Below are 23,759 nucleotides of genomic sequence, written 5' to 3'. Positions count from 1 at the left end.
CATTCCTTTGCTCAAAGTCCTGCATTGCCTCTCCATTTCTCTCAGAATAAAAGCCAAAGTCCTTACTGTGGCCCACAAGACCCTAGATGACTTGGCCCTCTATTATGTTTCTGATTTTATTGCTCTGCCTATCTGCACAGACCTGTCTTACCCTAGGGCCCTTCTGCTCCTTTTCCCTCTGCCCAACTGACTCTTCCCGCAGAAACCTGCATGGCTCACTCCTTTATTTCCTTGAAGTTTTTGCCCAGTGTTGGTCACCTCCTCAATGAGGCCTCTCCTGATTACCCTTTCAAAATTTTAATCTTCCCTGACCATCCTGGCACCCCTCATTCCCTTTAACCTGCTCTACGTTCTCTTTTTTTCATAATACTTGTCATTTTCTAATAGATCATATAAATTTTAAATTATGTTTACTTTTTATTGTCTGTCCTCCTCCCACACCAGTTCCCACAACAGAATGTAAACTTCACAAAGGCAGGGATCTTTGTTTTGTTCACTCTTCTATCCCAAGCACCTGGAATAGGGAATGGAACATAGTTAATGTCCAATAAGTGATTTTTTACATCTTCTTTAGAGTAGCCCCTGCTCGCTGCAACTGGAGAAAGCCTGCATGCAGCAATGAAGACCCAACCCAGCCAAAAAAGAAAAAAAAATTCTTCTTATCAAAGTGTGTAATATATATGTGTATTATATATATAATATATGAAATTTTGATAGCTTTTCATGAACTGAGCAAAACATGTAACCAAAAACGGAACCTTAACTAGCACAAAAGCTGCCCGAGGGCCCCTTGTAGTCACTGCCCTCCCCCAAGGCTAACTATTATCCTGACTTCTAACAATATATATTAGTTTTACTTGTTTTTGTACTTTATATAAATGGAATTGTACAGTAAGGGTTCTTTTATGTCTGTCTTCTTTTGCTCAACATTGTATTAATGAAATTTATCCACATTGTTGCATGTTATTGTAGTCTGTTCATTCTTACTGCTATATAATAGTAGTCCATTGTGTAAATATAACCCAATTTATTTATCCTGAATGAACAAATTGTTTAAGCTCCAGATCCTTCCTATCCTCCTTGTTGTCGCCAGAGTTGTCGAGAAGATTAAATGAATTAATACACAGAAAGCATCTACCCAGTGTATAGTAGGTGCTCAGTAAAGCTTAGCTATTAATTTTGTTATATTCAGATATTTTATTGAACCCACATTGATCTCGTCCTCATCTGAAGTCCTATACATTTACTGTAGCACTCTTTAGGATGCCAACCTGGCTTTACCATTGGAAAGGGCCAAAATGAGTGGCCCTAGGGGCCTGATCTGTCGTTGGTACATGAAACAAGCTGGACCAATTCGATTCTTGCTTTCCAGGGAGTAAGGAAATCTGAAATAGTGGCCAATGACTGGGAGTTGCTGGAATTAATGCATCTGGATCCCTTGGAGGAAAAGTCCAGGAATAGCCTCACCAAAGGCCTGGGAACTCTCAGGCTCCTGCCTTCCCTGGAACTGGCTTTTTAACCCTTTCTGCCATCCAGGGATCCTATATGCTCAGAATCTGCCCTCAGTACTCTCCTAATACAAGCCCCTTTTCCTTTTATTAGGTAGACTCGGTTGTTGTAGCTTGTCCCCAACAGGACCTCAAGACTCATTTTCACTTAAATTATCAGGCTTTATAGTGTCGTGAATCCTTTGCTTAATTCAGTAACACCAGTTCTTTCATCTATCCATCCATCCATTCATTCAAGTTTTAAACATTATTGAGGGCTTATGATATGTCAGGCACTGCAGGGTAGATCATATTACTCTCATTTTCAAATGAAAGACTCAGAGAGGATGAATAATCATTGAGGTTACAAAGCTTATAGTCATAGAGAATGTTGGTTCAAGGTAATCCTTGCTCTTCATCATGAGCTTGGATGATATATTTTTTGTCTGTACATGTCTTTTCATCTCACTTAAATTCCTTGAGGGAGATCAAGGCTATCTTATACATCTGGAATCCCCCTTGGTGTACAAAACCACCTGCTGTAGTAGACATGCTACAGAATTGTTGATGGATTGCTCATATGGGCAAATCCTTGCTACCCTTCCCTCAAAGATGCTTCACTCCTTCCCAAACCCAGGAAAAAAAAATCCCCCAAACAGTGACCAAGCTGATCTGTTGATCTGAAGGAGGATAGTTTATTTAAATTAGTTTAGCTCTGGCTCACAATTTTGTGTTCTTTTTCCATGTTGGAGTCATAGAAGCCCCTTCAATCCCACCACATCTCCTTCACCACAAATCAGGGCAACTCAGAGATAGCTTTCTTGGCTGGGGGACCCGTTGGCTTCTCCTGTTCTCTTGCTTTCTCTTCATACATCAGGATCCTGATTGAGATGGAAGAGACACAGGGATCAGGGGACAGTCCTCTCAAGAGAATGAATTTTAGGCTGCTGTGAAAGTCCAGAAAAAGGATGAGGTTTGTTAGGGTGGGAGAAGGAGAAAGGGCAGGAGTGGGAGTACTGGGGGCTGTTGGGGACCAGACCACCGATGAGGATAGCACCTTAGAAGGGTCTCTCAAAAGACGGAAGAGAAATGCATGCTGAGTAATGTGTAGAAGGTGGACCTGGGGATGGAGGTGGGGGGAGAGAAAACAGGTAAGTATAGGGGAGGTTGGAACTGGACCCTCACATTTTTAGGATGGCAGATCTCTTGCCCAACATCATCCTGAGAAAGTCAGAGTAGCTGAAAGTCTCCCCAGGGCCGCTGGATACCTCCCTGATTAATTTCTTTAGCTCCAGGTGGGTCTTGGGGACCTGAAGTTTCTCCAGCATTCGCTTCAGGGACATGATATCTAGAGGCAGAGGATGGAGGTAAGAAGAGGGGGAGCCTCTCTCACTCTGTTGCCTCTACCTCCTCATTCCCATTCCCCTTCCTACCCTGGTCGATGGGCCCTCTCCCGAACCATTGGGAATGGAGCACTGTGGGAAAGACCTCCCTCTTCCTAGATCTGCACACTCCCCGAAGATCACCCTTTTCTCACCGATATCTCCGTTTCCATTCAGGTCAAACTCCATGTATTTCTCTGGGTGAGGGGAGAAAGCAGAGAGGGTAAGCACTGGCTGGAGGGTCCCAGGCAGGGGCAGGGTAGGGACTGACCGAGCGCTAGGTAGGGGGGGAGATGAAGAAGAGGTGGGGCAGGCAGAGGAAGTGTGGAGGTTGGGAGGCTGAGGGCCCTGGTACGGTGTAGGGAACTGGAGGGGCTCCCGAGAGGGGCAGTCCGGGGAAAGGGACTATAACCAGGATGGCGACAGAGGCAGCCTTCCTTCTTCCCACCCCAAAAGTCAACTTCGTTTCTGCCGTCTGCTCTCTTCCTGGGGAAATCCTACCCTCCTCACCCACTTCTCCACCCCTATAGTTTTCCCCTCACTCTTGAAGGCTTCCAGTTTGGAGGGCAGGTCCTCGTCACTGCTATATTTGGGATCATCCAGGAATTGCTGTGGGGGAAAGCAAGAACCTGGGTAAGCCCTCCTGGACGCCCCCCCACCCGGCCCCGCCCCTTAGTTCTTCCTTTTACCTTGTTGATTTCACTGAGTCTCTCTTCTTGCTGGGCCTTCAGCAGCCCAAAGGCTTTTCCTCCTGAAGGGGCGCAAAGGTTAATGTAGCCTCACTGCCCCCTTCCTCTCCTCACCCCCAAGCCCAGCCTGAAGCCATCACAACTCTGCCTTCATGGGCCAGATTCCCAGCCCACAGCCCAGGACTGTGCACGTTCTTTCTCCCGTTTTAGGGTCCTGCCTATTCCACCTGCCCTACCCTGTAAATCCCTGGTTTGGCTCATAGCTCAGCAGATGCTGGAGGAGACAGACCAGGCTGGGCGCCTCTCTGTCTGCCAGCTGTCCTCTCCCACCAGCTTCCTGGAGGCCTCCCTCCCAAACTTCCCCTTTCCCCTCATTTCCTCCTCCTCTGAGTTCCAGGCCTCACTTCCCCATCAGCTTCTGCTGACACTAGCACCCAGGAAGAAGGGGGAACTGGGTGTAGAAAAGAGATGAGAAAACAACGTTCTCCTTAATTCCTCTTAAGGGGAGCCCGGTGTGGGTGTGAAAGAAATATTTCGATAAGCCACCAAAGGAGTGGGGGAAGGTCAGTAAGACCCCAGGGGGCATTTATTCTCAGGAACAAAGAATCTCTGAACAGGTCTGGAGGTTCAGGTGACTGAGGCCCAGGTTTCACAAGTCTGGACATGCAGGTTTGGATAGGGAGCTGAGGAAAGGCTGACTGAATTTTTCTGCACTGTGGATGGGAGAAGAACCTGAAGTTGCTGGCAGATCTGGGAGGGTGGCAAGATGGGTGCAGGGTCTGGAAAGGGAGAGGTACTTCACTTCCCACCTGTCAGCTCCAGAGAGGCACTTGGAAATATGGAAGTGTCTGACAAAGCAGTCTTTGTTTGCTTTAGGATGTGCAATGTAATCCCCTCCTCTTATCTCCTTTGGAATTTTCAGTAAAATCTACAGAGCTCCGGAATTTGAGAATTTCAGTAGATTCTCTGGGGGAATTCCCTGGTGGTCCAGTGGTTAGGACTGTGGCGCTATCGCTGCCGAGGGCCCGGGTTCAGTCCCTGGTGGGGGAACTAAAATCCCACAAGCTGCATGACACGGCCAAAAAAAAAAAAAAGATTCTTTGGAGGCCAGTGGTGCTGAGAGATATAGCAGTGGTGGATACAAGAGCCAGGGGGTGAGGCCAACTTAGGGGTGGGACGCTGCTGGTCACTGTGGGCTCAACAGAGTGGGGAGTAGCCTCTGATAAATGTCTTCCCTAGGCACACTCTTTATCCCCTTTGCTGTTCTTTTTGGCTAGTGGCTTCTAGGGGAGACCAGGACAGTGCGTCCCCCTCACTGAGACACTTTTGTCTAAGCTCCCTGCCCCAAGTTCCATCCACTCTGCCCCAGCACTGATGAGCACACCTTTCCTTCTCTCCCCCGCCCCCCCAACCTATTTCCCCTTTTGCAGCTGGGAGTTTTCATTTCTCACTGCCCTCTCCCTGACCCACATGATTGGGGGAGATGCTGATGGGGACTCTGGCCTCTTGAGTTCCCTTTATCACAGCTTCCTCTCCCCCTGAGGAGAAAGCTGCAACCCTGCCCTCCCGATGGTCTTGGTGCCTAGTGGAGGGAATCTTTTTTTTTATTCATACATTCATTCAACAAATATTTATTGAGTGCTTACTATATGCCAGGCACCTTTCTAGGGCCAATGAACCAAATAAGTGTAAAATCTTGTCCTCGTGGACAATCTAATTGGGGGAGACAGACAATAAAAATAAACAAGTATATTAAAGGTGGTAGGTGCCTATGGAGAACAAAATAGGGAAGGAGATAGGAAGGGCTGCGCAGACTGCAGATTTAAATAGGGTGCTTAGGGAGGCTTCTCTGCGAAAGTGATATTTGAGCAAAGATTTCAAGGAGGTGAGGAAACAAGCCACGTGGATATATTGGAGGGGAGCATTTCAAGCAGCGGGAACAGCAAACGCAAAGTCCTAAGGTAAGGATGTGTCTGGATGTCTGTCCACTCTCCAGGGGAGCTCCTGGTTAGAATTAGGTCCCCTGTGTACCTACATGAAGAAAATACACTGGCCAGAAAGCTTGTCTGTGTGTGTGTGTGTGTGTGTGTGTGTGTGTGTGGGCCTGGATGTCTTCTGTTTGCCCCTCCATTTTCCCTCTCCCACGCTGTCCTCTGCCCCAGGAGACTAACTGTACAGACTATGTCAAGGGCACCTCTGGCTTCTAGCTGTCTTTGCTGATGGGGGGCGTGGCAGGAGAACAACAGGAGGGAGCACATTAAGTTAAAGGTATTCATTCCTCTGACTCCCTTCCCACAAGGTCACCTCAGGCTGGCTGACACCTCCATCTATGGGCAATGCTCCTCTCCAGGCAACCTGCTCTACATGATGCTGTCCTTTTCCAGGTTTCAGAAGCCCAGGGAATAACTTTCAGGTGGTCTGTGAATTTGGAAGAGAAAAAGTACATCCTCTTCTCACATCTGACATTACACGTGTTGCCTTGTCAAAGACCACTTCACAGTTTAAAGTTCTTACTCAAGCCAACAACATCTTTTGCACTGATACATCTTTTTTAAAGTCTAACTTCAACTTGCCTGTATTTCTTTTTTTAATATTTATTTACTTATTTGGCTATGCCGGGTCTTAGTTGTGGCGTGCGGGATCTTTCGTTGCTGCATGTGGGGTCTAGTTCCCTGACCAGGGATGGAACCCGGGCCCCCTGCACTGGGAGCGTGGAGTCTTACCCACTGGACGACCAGGGAAGTCCCAACTTGCCTCTCTTTTAAATCTCTTGTCTTTTAATGCGGTAATAAGTACATGGTTTTTTCTATCCCAATATTTTATTAATATTTTGATAACTGGAACTCAATGTAATTGTTTTACTTTGTTATATATTTTTTATTTTACACTTTACCAGAATGCTGAAGAGATCTGTGGCACAAAATGAGTAAAAACCACTGCTGTAATTTCTCCTCCCCTCATCCCTTTGGACCGGGGTTGCAATAAGCCTTGTGATTCCCCTATACCTGACCTGCACCTTGGTAAATAAACTATCTCTGGGCACTTCTCTGGTGGTCCAGTGGCTAAGACTCTGCGCTCCCAATGCAGGGGGCCTGGGTTCCATCCCTGGTCAGGGAACTAGATCCCACATGCAGCAACTAAGAGTTCGCATGCCACAACTAAAGATCCCGCATGCCGCAGCTAAAAAAAGATCCTGTGTGCTGCAACTAAAGATCCCGCATGCTTCAACTAAGACCCAGCCCAGCCAAATTAAAACAACAAAACAAAACTATTTCCTCAAATGAACCAAATTTGAGAACCTGAATGATACAGTGTACATGTGTGTACGGAGGGAGTGTGGGGGGCTGGGAAGAAACGGATCTCTGCTGTAGCTCTATTTCTTATTGCAAATGAACAAAAGGGCATCCTGGTGTATGCACCAGACTCAGGGGCTTGGTTAACAAGAGGCTTTCCGGGAGGCAGGAAAACAAGTTAGGATTCTGAGTCTACGAGGTACAGCTCTGGAGAACCATAACCGAGTCACCAACATCGCTTTTGCCAAAGGCTTTTCTTTTCTAAAATGCCTCCTTGTAGGGCTTTGAGGGGAATGTGGCAGCAGTTTATTTCTAAATTTCCCCTCTTGACTCCTGTAAAGAGGTTGGAAACACACACACATAGACGCACGCACGCACGCGCGCGCTACATTTTCAGTGAAGCTAGGAGATACAGAGTACCTACAAACTCCGATTTATGTGTCCGTGTGACCAAATTCCCCGCTGAGCAGGCATTCCCCAAGAGTGCCTCTGAGAAGAGCAGGGGACTAGCGAGGGTCCCGGTAACTGCTAAAAAAAAAAAAAAAAAAAGAAAAGCAAATATTCCTTCCTAGGAGGAAAGGCCTCACCCCTGGAGGGAAAAGCTGAGGGCAGTGCTGACTGAACAGATTCAAATACCCGTAAAGGTGGAGAGAGAATGTTTTAAAGCAGCCAAAGGGACCCAGATGTGGCAGCAAAATTCTCCTAATATTAAGTGCACCACCTTAGGTGCACTCGGGAGGTGGCAGCCTGTGAGGTCTCCTGTGAAATAAAGAAGCCTAAGGTTGGGGGTAAATGCTTACTTAACTGGGAGAGGTTCTCAGAGGCCAAGGAGGTAGTGGCTACACAGAGGTGCCAAATTTAAGGAAATAATCCATTGTGATGGCAAAAGAGGAGGAGTCCTTGTACTTGTAAGTCTGGAAAGCCATTCTGACCCCCCACCAAACTTCCTCCTGTTAATAGTTTAGAAAAATCTATCTCATTTAAATATGAGTGGGACTTCCCCAGTGGCGCAGTGGATAGGACTCTGCGCTCCCAATGCAGGGGGCCGGATTCGATCCCTGGTCAGGGAACTAGATCCCACATGCATACCGCAACTAAGAGTTTGCATGCCACAACTGAGGAGCCCACGAGCCGCAACTGAGCCCGCCTGCCGTACCTAAGGAGCTCACGTGCCTCAACTAAGACCTGGTGCAACCAAATAAATAAATAAATACTAAAAAAAAAACCCAAACTGATAAGCTTTAAAAAAAAAATGAGTAACAAAAAGAAATGACCAGGAATTCCCTGGTGGCGCAGTGGTTAAGAATCCACCTGCCAATGCAGGGGACACAGGTTCGAGCCCTGGTCCAGGAAGATCCCACATGCCGCGGAGCAGCTGGGCCCGTGAGCCATGGCCACTGAGCCTGCGCGTCCGGAGCCTGTGCTCCACAACGGGAGAGGCCACAACAGTGAGAGGCCCGCGTACCCCCCAAAAAATAATAATAATAAAATAAAATAAAAAATAAAGATGGTGAGACAATAAATAGAGCTGTGGACAGAGATATATGAGAGATAAGGAGAGAGGTAAGGGAAAGAGAGATCAGGGAAGATGAAGATAGGATGTCTAGCACATGGAAGGCACTCAGTAAAGGCATAGTTGAATAGATGGATGAGCCCTGATGCTCAGATAGGGAGACGTGGAATGAATATTGAGAGGAAACCCACTGTCCATCGGAGAAGCAATTGTCCTAGTTTCATCCTGAGATGATGAGGGCCTTAACTAGCAGTGAGAATCAAAAGGCAGAGAAAGATACTTATATATCTCAGAGGCAGAATGGATAGCACTTGGGGTTTTTTTGGTTGGGGGAATGGAGGGAGAAGGCAGAATAGGATAAGTCCCAGGATTTTGCTTTGAGTGACTGGGTAGATTGTTTCCATTCACTGGGGTGGGGAATATAGAAGGCTGACCCGGTTTGGGTAGACACTGATGATTTTGAAATGCCTGGGGTACATTTTGGGGAAGATGTCTAGAGGGAAGTTAGATAATCTGGACTCAGATCTCAGAAAGAGGCCTGAGGTAAAGGTACAAATTGAGATGGAGATATAGACTGGGGACTCGACAGAGACTAGCAGTAGTTAAAACTGTGGCTCTGGATTTCCCTGGTGGTGCAGTGGTTAAGAATCCATCTGCCAATGCAGGGGACACGGGTTCAAGCCCTGGTCCGGGAAGATCCCACCTGCTGTGGAGCAAATAAGCCCGTGTGCCACAACTACTGAGCCTGCGCTCTAAAGCCTGCGAGTCACAACTACTGAGCCCGCGTGCCACAGCTACTGAAACCTGCGCGCATAGAGCTGGTGCTCCGCAGCAAGAGAGGCCACCTCAATGAAGAGTAGCCCCCGCTCACCGCAACTAGTGAAAGCCCGCACAGCAACGAAGACCCAACGCGGCCAAAAATAAATACATACATACATACATAAATGTATTTATTAAAAAAAAAATGTGGCTATGACAGAATTGCCTAGGTAAGCCCATAGTAGATGCTCAGTTGAATGAAGGTAAGAGAAACATCCCAAAAGTCTTCCAACAGGAGAATGGTGTGAAAGCACATGTGGAGGGTACAGGAGTTGGGAGGGACTCAGGTCTGATTGCTTTTATGTCCCTGTGAAAGAAGAGGTAAAATGGAGAAAAGATCCAAGGTATAGGTCATGTAGAGTCAAGATGATGGATGGAGTGGACAAGGTGAAGGAGCTGTGAAATCAGTGCATAGAAAAGTAATTTGAAAATTGTGTGCAAGAATGTTCATAGGAGAGGTACTCATAATATCAAACCAATAGAAATAATCCAATTGTACATCATCAGGTGAATGGATAAACAAACTGTGGTACATCCATATAATGAAATCCCACTCAGCAACAAAAAGGAACAAGCCTCTGATACCTGGAACAACATAGATGAATTTCACAGACATTATGCAGAATGAAGGAAGCCAGATACAGTAGTGTATACTCTAGGATTCCATTTGTATGAAGTTCAAGAACAGATTAAACTAATCTATAGGGGTATAAATCAGTAGTTGCTCCTGGGAGGGGAAGGGGATTGACCAAAGAGGGGCATAGGAGAGTTTCCTGGGGTGGTGGAAATGATTTGTATCTCAATTGCAGTGCTGTTTACATGGGTGTATATATTTGCCAGAGGTCATCAAACTGTACACTTAAGATCTACGTACTTTACTATATATATATATTTACATCTGTATATAATGTCATATACATGGACATTAAATCTTCCAGAGAGATGGCAGAGATTGAAATAGAGAGGAAGCTGGAGAGTCGGGCGTCTGCTCTTGGTGAATGTGAGGGAGTTGGACAGTGACAGCAAGAAGGAGAGGCCAAAGGAGGTGGGGTGAACCTCAGAGAAGTCATGGTCAGAGGTTGAAAGTATATCCTGAGAACCATTAATTAGTTGAAAAATATTTATAAGGACTCAGCTGGAGGAGAAGTCACCCAAGTCTCACCCTTGCCAACACGTAGAGGAGGAAACACCAGGTGAGATGGGATCACTTGTGCTGGGATTCCAGAATCCCTTCTGTTTTTTTCACTTCTTTTCCTGCTCTAAGCTCTAAGTTGGGAGTTTGTTGGCCCTGACCACCCTCAAGGCAGCCCACAGCTGGATGTTAAAGCAATCAGACCAGAGACGTGTGTACATCCATTTCACAACTTTCCTACTTGTTGCCTTTCTTCTTGAGTACCTGGTAAAAGTTTCTTTTGAAAAGTTACATCCTTGAGTTTGCTGAGCTTATTAGCACAGCAGTTCCCATCCCACAGGTTAAAGTGCCCTAGAGGGTCTCAGATTTATTGAAAGGGTCCTTGAATCCACACATACACCAGGGTTTATTCTAGATGGACTTTAAGAAAAGCCAAGTACTGTCTTCATAATCCACAACAGTTTTGGATACTGGAAATCTTAGGTGGACAAAAGAGGTTGAAAGAGCAAAGCACCTTTGAGTTCAGGCCCAGCTATAATCTTGGTCATTCTAGCTCAGGACTGGGGAGGAGTTAAAGGCTAACATACACTGACCCTCCGCTACAGTGGAGTCTGAAAACTGACAGATTCTACTCCCATTTTACAGTAAGTAGGGGAACCATGATTCCTATTTGTGTTGACTTGGCTTCTAAGCTGCATTGCCCTGGGACATGGAGTAGTGCCATGTGATTAATTATATGCCCTGTGAAATACAGAGTTTTATCCTCAGGCCAGTTGCCCATTCCAGCCCCTCACCCCCACTCCACTGGTGGTGATCTTCCCTCCCTCCCCAAACCATGGGGTTCCCACAGTTGAGTACAAGAGACAATTTGCTCCACATTGACCCTTTGGGGATGGGGATGGGGCGTTGATAGGACAAGGCAAGGTAAGGGACAGGGCAGAAGCTGGAATTAAGGCCCAGTTGAGAAAAGCCACATATTGGTGCCTCAGGCCTCCCCCTTCTCTGTGACCACCAGGGGGCAGCCCTTGCTTTGCCATGGCACCTCATTTCCACAGCCTCTGGTTAGATGGCCCTGAGGAGGCAGCCACTCCACTAAAAGAGAGTGGCTGAGTCACTCCTTCCCAGATTGTGAGGTACCGTGCTTGTCTAGGTGGTTCAGAGAGGTTCAATAATTTGTTCAAGATTATGTAACTAGTTTGTAGGGGAGCTGATCATAGCCTGACTTCAAGCCAGCATTCTTTTTTTTTTTTTTTTGCGGTACGCGGGCCTCTCACTGTTGCGGAGCACAGGCTCCGGACGCGCAGGCTCAGCGGCCATGGCTCACGGGCCCAGCCGCTCCACGGCATGTGGGACCTTCCCGGACCAGGGCACGAACCTGTGTCCCCTGCATCGGCAGACTCTCAACCACTGCGCCACCAGGGAAGCCCCGAGCCAGCATTCTTAACCATAAAATTACTACTTCTCCAAAAATGCTCCAAATCCCTGCAGTGGAGATTAGGACTGCACAATCTATGGATGTATTGTGAAACAGCGAGAAACTCGGCCAGAAAGAAAGAATATGTACTGATATAAAAGGAGCCAGAGGGAAAATGTGTGGTGAGGGCTGGGCAGGCTTCACCCAGCATATTACACATCATCCTCTTTGCTCTGTGCTGTGTTATCTCATGTAGGTGTGTAATACATGTACAAGAGTGTGTTGCATACTCTTGTACTAATCCCTGCATAACCTTGGAGTTATGTGTAACATAATGTGTATTTCATTTGGGTTTGTCAAAATGCATTTCACGTAATGGGGGCACTTTGTGATTTCTCAATAAATGTTAGCTAAATAATGAAAAAAATAAAAAGTGAGTGAATTGACCAGTGGGTGATAAATCTGTGCAGAACACACCTGGTAAAGCAGACCTCTGCAAGAGGTGTATTCCTTTAATGGGGATCTGAATGTGAATGCATCCAAACTTCCCCATCAGCGGCACTCACTCTGCCAATGCACCCAAGTCAACACATCCTAAGTGAAACAGACAAAGTCCCTGGCAACTCCCTGTCGCCACGACCAATCAGCTGACTTCTGCTAATCTTCTCATTTATAGAATTTCTAGAGCAGCCCTGGGGGAGGGCCGGACTCGAAGGAAGGGAATGGATAGGGTGGACCTGGGCGCTATTGAGCCAAGGGGAGGGGAAGTAGGTTAGCTCTGAGCCCAGATAAGGCTCTTGGAGGCTGATTCTTGGTAAAGGGTTGGTCTTCTTGAACCTCACAAGATAGGGGAACCACATCCTGGTCTCACCTATCCACCCACCCTAGCATGACCGGCCATCTAAGCCCCCCCTCCCCCTCAAGCACTTAGGCAACAGGCGCACACGCTGCCCCCACCTCCTAGTGACCCAGATATCCCCGTCAGCAGCATCCTCTTTCCTCAGGGAGGCATGAGTCTGATGCCCCAGGCCCTGGGGTGTTGAGGTCCTTTGTAAGTGATGTGTCAGTCCTGTGTGTCACAGGAAGCTCCCCACCCCCATCCAGTGACCAAAGTCCTGGTCAGAGCTAGTGGGTCGTTTTCCTCCACCCAGACCTCACTGCTCATGTCCCCCTCGTCAACAGGAACACCCTTCGACATGGCCCGGATGCTGTTCCTCATCTTCATCACGGTCCATCCAGGTGACAGGGGTTTCTCCCAGGACCCTGAGGGGTGTGGGGATGGGAGGATGGAGGATGGGGGAGGCTGGACATAGATGTCCCGGGGGAGCAGGTTGGGTGGGGGCTGAAAGCAGGGCATCCCTCAATAAAGCTGATACCCAGTGGGCTTCCCCACTTCCCCACTGACATGGAGGCAGTTCCCTCCATGTCACCCGCTGGGAAGGTCATTCCCCAGCTTCCATCCTAGAACTGTTCCTTCCCAGCCACGTTCCTAACAAGATAAAGTTTAAAGAACCAGTAAAAAAGGGCTTGAAGGAAGGAAGGGCTTGAAGGAAGGGGTCAAATCTTTTTAAGGGGTCAGTTTTAATTCGATGAGTTTAATAAACTTATTAAACAAGGCTTATTATCTAGGGTCTAGATATAATTAGGAGTTTAGGAGATCTAATTAAATCTAAGTTAAGTTTCTTAATGAAACTGATTTTAATTGTCAGACATATTCATTGACTAAATTCAGTGTGGATTCCAGACCAGCATCAGCGTCAGCGGGGACCTAGGGCAAATTCTCAGGACCCACTCCAGACCCACTGAATAAAAAATTCTGGGAGTGGGGCCTGGGAATCTGTTTTAACAAGCACTCCAGGTGATTCCAATGTGCTCTCAAGTTTGAGAATCACTGAAATAGAAGACTGATTGGTAAATTTCATTAACTAGAGAATTTAATCAAGAATTTTAATAATTGGTTTAATTCATCATTTTAGATAAGTTAAATAGGGATCCCAAGCAATTATAGCCATATCTTCACCTGGAGATTTAATGAGTTAATGCTCTTTTTTTTTTTTTTTTTTTTTGCCGTACGTGGGCCTCTCACTGTTGTGGCCTCTCCCGCTGCGGAGCACAGGCTCCGGACGCGCAGGCTCAGCGGCCATGGCTCACGGGCCCAGCCTCTCCACGGCATGTGGGATCTTCCCGGACCGGGGCACGAACCCGTGTCCCCTGCATCGGCAGGCGGACTCTCAACCACTGTGCCACCAGGGAAGCCCTAGTTAATGCTCTTTAACAACAACAACAAAAAAAAAACAAAGTAGCAAGGATGGTATGCAACAGAATGCTATTAGTACTAAGATAATACCTGGAATAATATAATTAATGGTATTAGTTAACTAGGCAGCCACATTCATGAATGAGCTTCACTTTCACTGTGACAAGTTAAATTTCAGCAAAATGTTACTAGTGAATGGAACTGGAGAATGATGGGAGAGGGTGAGGGTGAGAGTTGGTATGGGAAAGAATTTGAAAAACAATTTAATAAGCAATGTTAAGAAATTAGATTGGTAAAGAGGAAAGGCTTAATGAGACATCTAGAGTGCTCGTCCCTCTGGGCCCTCTGTGGGTGGGGCACAGCAGGGATCGTCTACTGCAAGCTCTCTTGTCTTTTCTCTTTGGAGTAATTGGGGAGGCGTTTCTCTGGGTCTTCTCCCTGCCCCCAGGATCCTGTGCTCTCTGGGTGTCCCAGCCCCCTGAGATCCGTACCCAGGAGGGCACCCCTGCCTTCCTGCCCTGTTCCTTCAATGCCAGCCAAGGGAAATTGGCCATTGGTTCTGTCACGTGGTACCAGGACAAAGTGGCCCCAGGGAAGGAGGTGAGGAATGAGACCGCAGAGTTCAGGGGCCGCCTGGCCCCTCTTCCGTCTTCCCGTTTCCTCTGTGACCACCAGGCTGAGCTGCACATCTGGGACACCCGAGCCCGTGACGCCGGAGTCTACGTGTGCAGGGTGGAGGTGCTGGGCCTGGGTGTCGGAACAGGGAACGGGACTCTGCTGGTGGTGGAGAAAGGTGAGGTGCTGGGAAGCTGTGCCTCCTTGGCCGGAGGCCCCACTCTCCCTGGTAGTCGAGTCAAGTGTCCTTCCCTGAGGCCCACTGTCCTCCCTAAGCCTGTGCACGCTTCTTCCCAGGGCCTCCTTTCCTAAGCCCTTCTCCCCCTCGCCATCCCCACCCACATGCAGGACCTCCTCAGCTAGCTGCCGGCACAGTCTTCCTCCTTCGGGCTGGGTTCTATGCCTTCAGCTTTCTCTCAGTGGCCATGGGCAGCACCATCTATTACCAGGGCAAATGTGAGTAGTGGAGCCGGGACAATGGGCGCAGAGGTGGGAGGGGCACTGAGAGGGCTGGAGCAGGTGGAGACAGAGACCACGGAGAGAAGCAGGCTGCTACTGAGCTACCCCTGTGGCCTCTCCACCAGGCCACTGTCACATGGGAACACACTGCCACTCCTTGGATGGCCTCTGATGAGTGATTTCAGACCCCAGTGACTCCAAGTTCTTCAAGATACCCCCCAATAAATCCCTCTCTGCCCCACCATTAACTCCTTTTGTGTATTTCTTGCTCTAGATGACCCAATGTGCCCTGTTCTGGGTTCTCCCAACTCTTACTCTGCCTTCTACCAAGTCTGGTCTGGAAAGGTCCAAGGAGGGAGCTTCCCAGGACTGTGCCTAGAGTCCCCTCCCACCATCATCCTGAGACTCAACACACCTCCTTCTCCCCCCCAGGAGGCTAAGGCCTTTGTCCTGAGAAAAGTGGACTATTAGACATGATTAGCTCTACTTCTCAGTGGCCCACAGACAAATGCTCTTTTCTGGCCTTCAGGGGAGCCTGGGTCCCTAAACACCCTTCTTCACCCAGTGGATCCCTGGTGGGTAAGAATGGGTGGGAGGGTAAGTTGCTTAGGTCTTGATGGTGGCCCTGTTGAGCTGGGGCTTGAGGTAGATGGAGAAGCCTGAGACACAGAGGGTGGCGAGACCATGGTCTTTACTGGGTCTTTACTGGTCTTTACCGCATGGCCCTGACCACCCGCCTGGGTTGGACGAGGCATCTGGGGGTGCTCAGACGGGTTTGTTCTTGGCAATGCAGGCGTAGTCTGTGCTGGGGTCCTCCTTGCTGCCTTCCCTTTCTTGGTTGCCGAGGTCAGGTCCCTCCCGTTCAGGCAGCCTCAGCAGGGACGCATAGTGGAGCTCCTGTTGCGAGAGCTGGGCCTGGGGCCGGGACAGAGGGTGCTGACAGGAGGTCCCCAGGAGCCTCCCTCCCCTGACGCTGCCCCCTGAGTTCTCACTGCTCCCCTGCCCCGCTTTCTTACCTCATTGCCTCTATTTGCGCGCTCTCTCCCTCTCTCTCTCTTTCTGTCTCCCTCTCTTGTCCTTTTCCCTTTGTGTCTCTCTTACTCTCTCACTCTCCCCCTCTATCACTCTTAATCTCCTTCTCTTACTTTTTCTCTTGATTTCTCTCATTTTCCCTGTGTCTCTCTCATTCTCGCTCTGATTTTTGCCTCTCACTTTTGTCTCTCTCTCCCTCATTTCTTCCTCTCTCTCCTTTCTGTCTTATTTCTTCTTTCCATCTCTACCCCTTTCCTTTCCTCTCTTCTTCTCAGCTCTTACTTCCCTCTTTCTGCTTCTCTCTTACTTCCTCTGTCCCTCTGTCTCTCCGGCTCGTTTCTCCCTCTTCTCCTGCCCCCCGACCTCAGCCCCCACTTGTTGCCCCATCACGCACTTCTCTACCCCAGACTCACCCAGCTCCTCTCCAGCCTCCTCACTGGAAGAAAAGAAGAAGCTCGGCTTGGCCCTTGTCTCCCTTGTGCCACCTCCAGCCCTCCTCGCCCACTCTCCCCACCCCCAGCGGGTGTTTCCTCACTTGCCAACCTCCCTGTGGTTCCCACAGCCAAAAGCCAAGGTCCCTCTCTTTGGACACTCCCCCCTCCCCTCTCCACCCCCCAACTTCTACCCCCTTCCTCAGGCAGGAGGGGCCAGTCAGGGTTGATGGGGGCGTCTGGGAGCACAGGAGGAAAGGGTGTGTGGGGGACGGCACAGGGTGTTGCCCGGGGGTGAGGGGTGAGGGGGTAAGAGGGAGGTGAGGGTGGGGTTCACCTCTCCCACGGAGCCGACACAGGCAGACGGACAGAATGACCATGACGAGGAACAGAAGCACCCCCAGCCCTAGGCCCCCATATAGGTAAGGGCATATGTCTGCAGGGAAAAGGGGTGAGTGTCAGAGAGCCCATTTCTCTCTGCAGCTTACCCCGTCCTCCTTGTTGGTCGGGGATCTCAGCTTCTTTCTCCAACAGTTTTAGAGACAGAAAACCATCCTTTCAGAGGTTCTTCACCCCAGACTGTGTTCCCTCACCTCCTCCCAGAGGTGGCCATGACTCATCAGTTAACTCGCTCGTCCCCGAGACCACTCGCCCCTCAGAAACCTCCCACCACATTGCTGCCCTCTCTGGGCCTCCCCATGAAGCCCCTTGTCTGCTGCACTGGCTGGCCCCAAGAGACCCTGGCCACCTACCCACGACCCGCGCACACACCGCTTTTTATCCACTGTTCCCTGTGCACCACAACCCTCCCTGAGCGGAGGGTTACCTTACCTTTTATCCCACAAGTTTCCATTAGGTTGGGGACTGAAGACTAGCCTGCAGGTTGGGAAACCTAGCGCTGCTCTTCCAGGCTAAATGGCCTGGGGTGAGTCACGTGCCCCAAGTTCCTCATCTGTAAAGTCTGGGGCCCCTGTTACAATCGTTTCCCAGGCTGAGGAGCCTTAGCTATGTGCCAACCCTGAACTGGGCTCTTTCTATTCGTCACTGCTAATCCCCATAACAATGTAGGGTATTGTGCCCATTTCCTTGGTGAAGGACCTGAGACTCGAGGCTGGACTCCGACAAGGACGTCCAGCCCAGAAGTGGCAGAGCTGGGGTTCAAGGCCAGCTCTGTCCAGCTCCAGAGCACACTCTGTTTCTCCGACCCTAGGCTGACCAGCTGGTTCATAGGGGCCTCTCCAGCACTGGATAGTTCTAGTTTCTGGTGAGGGGGCTGAGGCAGGAGCTGGGGTCTGGAGGGTGCGTGGCGACTGGTGGGAAAATAGGGAAGGTGGTGTCCAGCGCCACCTGGCACCTACGGCCGCTCCCTCAGCCCCAGAGCAACTTGGGAAAGGGGGGCCCCCCGCTTGGCTGGTGTGGAGAGCCGCTTCCCTTGGGCAGATACTGCTGGGGCTGAAGGGGGGCATGGAGGAGCGTCTGGGGCCCATAACTTCCCCTCAGGCACTTCCTGCCCTACAACCACTGGTTCCTGTTTGAGGGTGAAGAGGGGGCCGCTGACTTCATCCAGAGCCAGAGGCAGTGACCAGGGTGTGGAAACTGAGACCATCCTGGGTTCAGGAGGAAGGCTGGGACATGGGGGGGTGGCAGGTGGGGAGCAGAAGCACAGGTGGAGGAGGGCCTGCGGTGGCCACGGTGGGGGGGGGGTGGCGGCAGAAGTGGATTGTTTGCAGATCTTTGGGAAGCGGAGACAGAGGCCAGACAGGATCCCCCCAGGGCCCAGGGAACCTCAAAGCCATATTCTCCCTTCCTTCACCTTAGACTCACCTCACTCTGGGGGTGACTGTCCCCTCCCTGGGTTTCCTTCATGAGGGTTCCCTGCTCTCGCCCAGCTTACCTAGAGTCTGTGGCCTGCGGTTGGACAGACTCCTGACTGACCGGAGCTGCCTGGGTAAAGTGTTGCCACCTCAGACATTCCTGCCCCTCCTCTGGTTTAACTTCTCCCCCAGCCTGGGTGCCTCCCTAGCATTGTTAGGAGAGGAGGTTAGGCTTTGAGGGTTAGGGTTACAACATCTTTTCCTTTCAGGCTCCTAGGACTATAATTCAGCCTGTGATCCCTGTCAGCTCCAGCCATCCTATTTTTTAAAATTTATTTATTTATTTTTGTGGTACGCGGGCCTCTCACTGTTGTGGCCTTGCCCGTTGCGGAGCACAGGCTCCGGATGCGCGGGTCAGTGGCCATGGCTCACAGGCCCAGCCGCTCCGTGGCATGTGGGATCTTCCCGGACCGGGGCACGAACCCGTGTCCCCTGCATCGGCAGGCGGACTCTCAACCACTGCGCCACCAGGAAAGCCCTCCAGCCATCCTATTGATCCCGCAAGTCGTCAGTGATCATATCCCTTCTAGGTGCCTTCCCTGATTCACTTTTCCCAATTACACTGTGTCGCTGAGAGCTCATGATCCTGGTATGTGTGGACACACACTCCAGCTCCCAAGGCAGACTGGGAGTTCCAGTGGATTTGGGTAACTCTCCTGGTATTCTGGGGCTGTATCTAACAGGGCACTTGGCTGACTGATTAACAAACAGGAGAGTCAGAGACAGCCAGACTAGATCGACATGAGCACTGCTGATAGATCTAGGACAGAAAGTTGATGACAAGTTGGTGTTGGGAAAAGAGGTGTGGGCAATCCAGGTGGCCTTCCTGCAGCGAGCAACATTCTGATATTGAGCACAAAAGTAAGGGTGGTAGTCCAAGGACCTAGATGAAGGCCTCATAGTGGCACTGTGATGGAGAGGGAGATAAATGCTGGAGGATGGCACACCTAGTCCTTGAGGAGGGTGAAGACTTGGGAGCTCATGTGGAAGCAAGGACTGAAGAGGAGATCTGGTGCCTGGGCCCATAAGCATTTGCATTTCCTTCTCCAGATTCAGAAATTTTCTGCTACTTCCTTCCCTTCTCCCATCCACAGTGTTCCCACGCAGGACAGTAGGAAAATATTGTTTCAAAATGTTTTATTATTAAAACATTCAAACATAGAAAAAAATGGAAAGGATTGTACAGTGAACCTACCCCTACCACCTAGATTCTACAGTTAATATTCTTCTATATATTTGCTTTATCACATATCTATCAATCCATCTCATTTTTTGATACCTTTCAAAGTTGCAAACATCAGTACATCTTACCTCTAAACCCTTTACCATGCTTATCATTGACTCAAGTTCAGTACTTGTTTCCCTATTCTTTTTTGGGGGGAGTGAGGAAGGTAAGATTTACATACCCTGAAATGGACAAATCTGAAGTCAGTACTCAGTTTTTAAACTGTCTTGTGGTTAACGGTATGGAGCCAGACTGCCTGGGTTCAAATCCTGTCTCTGCTACTACTGTGTGACCTTCCACAAGTTCTTTAACTTCTCTGTGCCTCAGTTTCCTCTTAGAGTTTTTTGAAATAAATTTATTTATTTTATTTATTTATTTTTGGCTGCGTTGGGTCTCCTTTGCTGTGCACGGGCTTTCTCTGGTTGCGGCGAGTGGGGGCTACTCTTCATTGCGGTGCACCGGCTTCTCAATGCGGTGGCTTCTCTTGTCTCAGGGCCCGTGATTCTTAACCACTGCGTCATCAGGGAAGCTCCCCTCTTAAGAGTTTTTATCAGGATTAAAAGCATTATTATAGGACTTCCCTGGAGGTCCAGTGGTTAAGAATCCACGCTTCCACTGCAGGGGGCACGGGTTTGATCCCTGGTTGGGGAACTAAGATCCCGCATGCCACGCCGTATGGCCAAAAAGAAAGGAAGGAAGGAAGGAAGAAAGAAAGAAAGAAAGAAAGAGAGAAAGAAAGAAAAAGAAAGAAAGAAAAAGAAAGAAAGAAAGAAAGAAGGAAGGAAGGAAGGAAAGAAAGAAAAAGGAAGGAAGAAAGAAAGAGCATTATTATATATAAAGTGTGTAGGTTAGTGGCAGGCACATACCAAATGCTATCTGGATATTAGCTATGTTGTTATTATTATTACCTGAACACACAGAGATAGCAAGAAGGGGAAATGATCTGGGACCACCTCCAACTTTCTTGACCTGGTTTTTCCTCCCTTCAACTCCTACTGCTCTGCCGACTACACCATTCAGTTGGTCCTTACTGCTTTGTTTTGCTTACTCATTCATCCTTTTTTCCTTTCTTCACTTAACACTTAGTCAGCATCTACTAAATGGATGGAGCCATTCTAGACTGTGAAGCTCTTTGGGGGTGGATGCCTCATTGCTCTCCTGTCTACACTCTGTGTAGCAAGGGAGGTAATGCTCTATTTCCATCCCTCCTCAGTGAGTTAATAGTCAGTGGTGAGGCTGAGGCCCCCTTCAGCTGCCATCACCGTGGACTGGCTTAACTCTGCCTTTCTCACCTAGCTCTGGGGGCTTGGAGGGCGCAAGGTAATGGGAGGAGGAGGTCAGTCCAGTGTGGGGACAGGTTCTTCTTTGGAACCTAGACATCCATCCCTGAAGATTCCAGTTCTGGTCCTCCTATTCCAGCCCTTGACCTCAGGGATATGGATGCAGCCCTCCCTCCAGCACCCACCTCTGGGGTGCAGAAGAATGCAGACCAGGGACTTCCCTGGTGGCGCAGTGGTTAAGAATCCACCTGCCAATGCAGGGGACACGGGTTCAATGCCTGGTCCGGGAAGATCCCACATGCCGCAGAGCAACTAAGCCTGTGCGCCACAACTACTGAGCCTGCGCTCTAGAGCCTGCGAGCCTGCGTACCACAACTACTGAAGCCCGCGTGCCCATTTCCCGTTCTCCGCAACAAGAGAAGCCACTGCAATGAGAAGCCCGTGCACCGCAACGAAGAGTAGCCCCTGCTCGCCGCAACTAGAGAAAGCCTGTGCAGCAAAGAAGACCCAGCGCAGCCAAAATCAATCAATCAATCACTTAATTAATTTAAAAAAAAGAAGAAGAATGCAGACCACACTAGCAATCTGGAGTTCTGTGTTCTCATTGCAGCTGCCTGACTTTCTGCAAGCTAGCTTCCCTCTCTGGGCCTCAGTTTCCCTTCCCACTGAGTCAGAAGATCTCTAAGGCCCCCTCCAGCTCTACCCTGAATGCCTGTCTCTTCACCCCAGCTCCCTCCCCAGTTCAGAGAACCCAGGCATCCAGCTGCCCCACCCTAGCTCTGGGTAAACAGGAAGCAGGGTGAGGGGAGCAGGGGTGTTCGGAAAGTCCCAGCCAGGTGTGTGGGTCTACAGGGAGGGGGTGGCCCCACCCCTGAGGTATGAAAGCCCCCCTGCCCTGGCCCTGGCTCAGTCTCAATGGGGGCGCTGGGGCTGGAGTGCCGGGGTAGGCGGCCCCAGGGGAAGGGATGCCTCCTGCTGGCTGTCGCAGGAGCCGCTTCCCTGGTGACCCTCCTGCTGGCTGTGCCTATCACTGTTCTGGCTGTGCTGGCCTTGGTGCCCCAGGAGCAGGGCGGACTGGTGAGTGGCTGCCACAAATCCTCCAAGGGCCTCACCTCTGGCTGTGCCTCTTGCCTCTTCCTGCTCAGCTGGCTTGGCTGTCCCCCAGTGGGGATGTCTCCTCTGTCTCTTTGCTGGTCCTCTTTCCACGTTCCTGTGATGCTGCTGTGCCCTGATGTCACCAAGCCCCTTTCTGGTTGTCTGTATGTCTCTTCTCCTCTTCCCAAGACATACTTGGGCCTCTGTCTCTCTGCCCAAGTACAGATGCCTTACTTGTTCTCCATTCCAGGGAGGTGTGTTTTGAGGCTGGGGCTGGTGGGAGAAACCCCAAGTCGAGCTTGCATCTATGTTGGGAATGGGGGGGGTGGGGTTGGCATCAGCTAAGACTGAACTCTGGGCCCTGTGACCCCACCCACTCAGGTAACAGGGACCGCTGACCCAGGCGCCCAAGCACAGGCCCATCAGCGATTTGGTAAGAGCCGACCACCTCCCCCTCCCCTGCTTCTGCCCCTCAGGGACTCCCAGCTCCCATCCATCAGCATCCCCAGATACTCTCTTCCTCCAGGAATCCAGGTGCCCCATCCCTGGGCCCTGGCGCCTTGTCCTCTCAAGGTGACTACACGTGGGTGGCTGCCCTGCCCCCAACCGTGGACTCTTCGCCCCTTCCAGAGTCCCGGGAGTTGCCGGTGGAGGAGGAGGCAGAAACAGATCTCAGCCCCAGGCTCCCGGCTGCCCACCTCATTGGTAAGGATCTCATAGACCTGAAGAGTCCAAGGGTGCCAGTTCTGCTCGCCCACAGTTAGAGTCCCTTTGCTCTGTTACTGCCGTGCTGGGTAGCCCACCTGCTTCACCGCTGCTATAGTACGCACTCTTCTGCTCGCCCAGCATTCTAGCTTCTCGCTTTCCCCCTCCGCCGGAGGAGTCAAAACCCGGCCTGGATCTCCCCACTACAGCGCTCTGTACCGCACACCCAGGTGCCCTCAGTCCCAACTCGTACTCATTGCAGAGAGAGCGCCATGACCCCGCTCCCCCAGCCCGGCTGGACTCCTGCAGTGGGTTAAAAGCCCCAACTGTCCCTCAGGCCCACCCTCCCAGAAGTCCCAGGCCTGGATCGCTCCTTTCAGGATCGGATTTCCGAGAGTCAACTGGCCCGTTTCTCCGCAGGCGCTTGGACCACGGGGCAGGGGCTAGGCTGGGAGGCGAAGAAAGAAGAGGCGTTTCTGAGGAGCGGGACGCAGTTCTCGGGCGCCGAGGGGCTGGCCCTCCCGCAGGATGGCCTCTATTACCTCTACTGTCACGTCGGATACCGGGGCCGGGCGCCCCCTCCCGGCGGGGACCCCCTGGACCGCTCCGTCACGCTGCTCAGTCGCCTGTACCGGGCGGGGGGCGCCTATGGATCGGGGAGTCCCGAGCTACTGCTCGAGGGCGCGGAGACCGTGAGCCCGGTCTTGGACCCCGCCCAGAGGCACGAGTACGGGCCTCTCTGGTACACGAGCGTGGGGTTCGGCGGCCTGGTGCAGCTCCGGAGGGGCGAGAGGGTGTACGTCAATATCAGTCACCCCGATATGGTGGACTACAGGAGAGGAAAGACCTTCTTTGGGGCGGTGATGGTGGGGTGAGGGCTACCCACGTCCCTAAAACGACTACTGCATGGTGGGAGTATGTGAACGAATCAGCCTAGATATTGGGGACCCAGACACCAGGGACCCCATGGCCGTGGCGAAAATGGAGAAGACTGTTTGGAAACTGATTTTGAGCCTGGTGAAAATAAAGAAGGTAAAGCTTTAGTGCTGCCGGTACA

At 50.4% G+C, this 23,759-nt stretch overlaps 4 protein-coding genes across 9 annotated transcripts in view; 2 read left to right on the top strand and 2 right to left on the bottom strand.

Moving 5' to 3' along the window:
* Nucleotides 1–15,811, top strand: part of NCR3 (natural cytotoxicity triggering receptor 3) — a 21,723-nt gene extending 5,912 nt beyond the window's left edge. For 2 of the 4 annotated variants that reach the window (XM_067752527.1, XM_067752525.1), the window contains 4 exons: nt 12,912–12,968; nt 14,435–14,779; nt 14,950–15,057; nt 15,186–15,811. In XM_067752527.1, the coding sequence (XP_067608628.1) occupies nt 12,912–12,968; nt 14,435–14,779; nt 14,950–15,057; nt 15,186–15,232 (557 nt within the window). In that variant the 3' untranslated portion in view covers nt 15,233–15,811. Of the gene's footprint in view, nt 1–3,584; nt 5,520–12,581; nt 12,969–14,434; nt 14,780–14,949; nt 15,058–15,185 lie in introns of those variants that run through there. The other 2 variants (XM_067752528.1, XM_067752526.1) reach the window with 2 other exon arrangements.
* On the bottom strand, nt 2,163–3,936 carry AIF1 (allograft inflammatory factor 1). The gene is made up of 6 exons (XM_067752534.1): nt 3,795–3,936; nt 3,559–3,620; nt 3,412–3,478; nt 3,025–3,066; nt 2,673–2,835; nt 2,163–2,368 (listed from the first exon to the last, which is right to left on the bottom strand). Exons 1-6 carry the CDS (start codon nt 3,817–3,819, stop codon nt 2,284–2,286), a joined length of 444 nt encoding a protein of 147 aa, XP_067608635.1. The 5' UTR covers nt 3,820–3,936; the 3' UTR covers nt 2,163–2,283.
* On the bottom strand, nt 15,735–23,411 carry LST1 (leukocyte specific transcript 1). 2 transcript variants are annotated; one of them, XM_067752532.1, is made up of 4 exons: nt 22,801–23,411; nt 22,015–22,302; nt 16,506–16,528; nt 15,735–15,975 (listed from the first exon to the last, which is right to left on the bottom strand). In XM_067752532.1, the coding sequence occupies exons 1-4, from the start codon at nt 22,844–22,846 to the stop codon at nt 15,826–15,828; spliced, it is 507 nt and encodes a 168-aa protein (XP_067608633.1). In that variant the 5' UTR covers nt 22,847–23,411; the 3' UTR covers nt 15,735–15,825. The 2 variants fall into 2 exon arrangements, with proteins under 2 accessions (XP_067608633.1, XP_067608634.1); XM_067752533.1 differs by lacking the exons at nt 22,015–22,302; nt 22,801–23,411 and adding exons at nt 16,861–16,959; nt 17,355–17,477.
* Nucleotides 21,273–23,759, top strand: LTB (lymphotoxin beta). 2 transcript variants are annotated; one of them, XM_067752530.1, is made up of 4 exons: nt 21,273–21,979; nt 22,379–22,430; nt 22,524–22,702; nt 22,965–23,759. In XM_067752530.1, exons 1-4 carry the CDS (start codon nt 21,818–21,820, stop codon nt 23,637–23,639), a joined length of 1,068 nt encoding a protein of 355 aa, XP_067608631.1. In that variant the 5' UTR covers nt 21,273–21,817; the 3' UTR covers nt 23,640–23,759. The 2 variants fall into 2 exon arrangements, with proteins under 2 accessions (XP_067608631.1, XP_067608630.1); XM_067752529.1 differs by having other exon boundaries at nt 21,300–21,979; nt 22,628–22,702; nt 23,123–23,759.

This window comes from Pseudorca crassidens, chromosome 10 (genome assembly GCF_039906515.1).
Source record: "Pseudorca crassidens isolate mPseCra1 chromosome 10, mPseCra1.hap1, whole genome shotgun sequence".
Taxonomy (NCBI): domain Eukaryota; kingdom Metazoa; phylum Chordata; class Mammalia; order Artiodactyla; family Delphinidae; genus Pseudorca; species Pseudorca crassidens.
The sequence above is the reverse complement of the archived record's forward strand: the minus strand, read 5'-3'. Positions and strand labels throughout refer to the sequence as shown.

Bases quoted from the DNA above. Each gene is read 5' to 3' on its own strand.
- AIF1 (XM_067752534.1), bottom strand. From the start codon at position 3,819: ATGAGCCAAACCAGGGATTTACAGG. The intron at 3,479-3,558 runs GTAAAAGGAAGA...TTTCCCCCACAG, and splicing joins GACTCAGTGAAATCAACAAG to CAATTCCTGGATGATCCCAA. The intron at 2,369-2,672 runs GTGAGGGTCCAG...CATCTCAATCAG, and splicing joins AGATCTGCCATCCTAAAAAT to GATCCTGATGTATGAAGAGA.
- LST1 (XM_067752532.1), bottom strand. From the start codon at position 22,846: ATGCTGGGCGAGCAGAAGAGTGCGTACTATAGCAGCGGTGAAGCAG. The intron at 22,303-22,800 runs GTGGGCTACCCA...TTCCCAACATAG, and splicing joins CTATAGCAGCGGTGAAGCAG to ATGCAAGCTCGACTTGGGGT. The intron at 16,529-22,014 runs GTGAGGCCCTTG...CTTTTCTTCCAG, and splicing joins GGCAAGAGGCACAGCCAGAG to TGAGGAGGCTGGAGAGGAGC.
- LTB (XM_067752530.1), top strand. From the start codon at position 21,818: ATGGGGGCGCTGGGGCTGGAGTGCCGGGGTAGGCGGCCCCAGGGGAAG. The intron at 21,980-22,378 runs GTGAGTGGCTGC...CCACCCACTCAG, and splicing joins CCCAGGAGCAGGGCGGACTG to GTAACAGGGACCGCTGACCC. The intron at 22,431-22,523 runs GTAAGAGCCGAC...CTCTTCCTCCAG, and splicing joins ACAGGCCCATCAGCGATTTG to GAATCCAGGTGCCCCATCCC.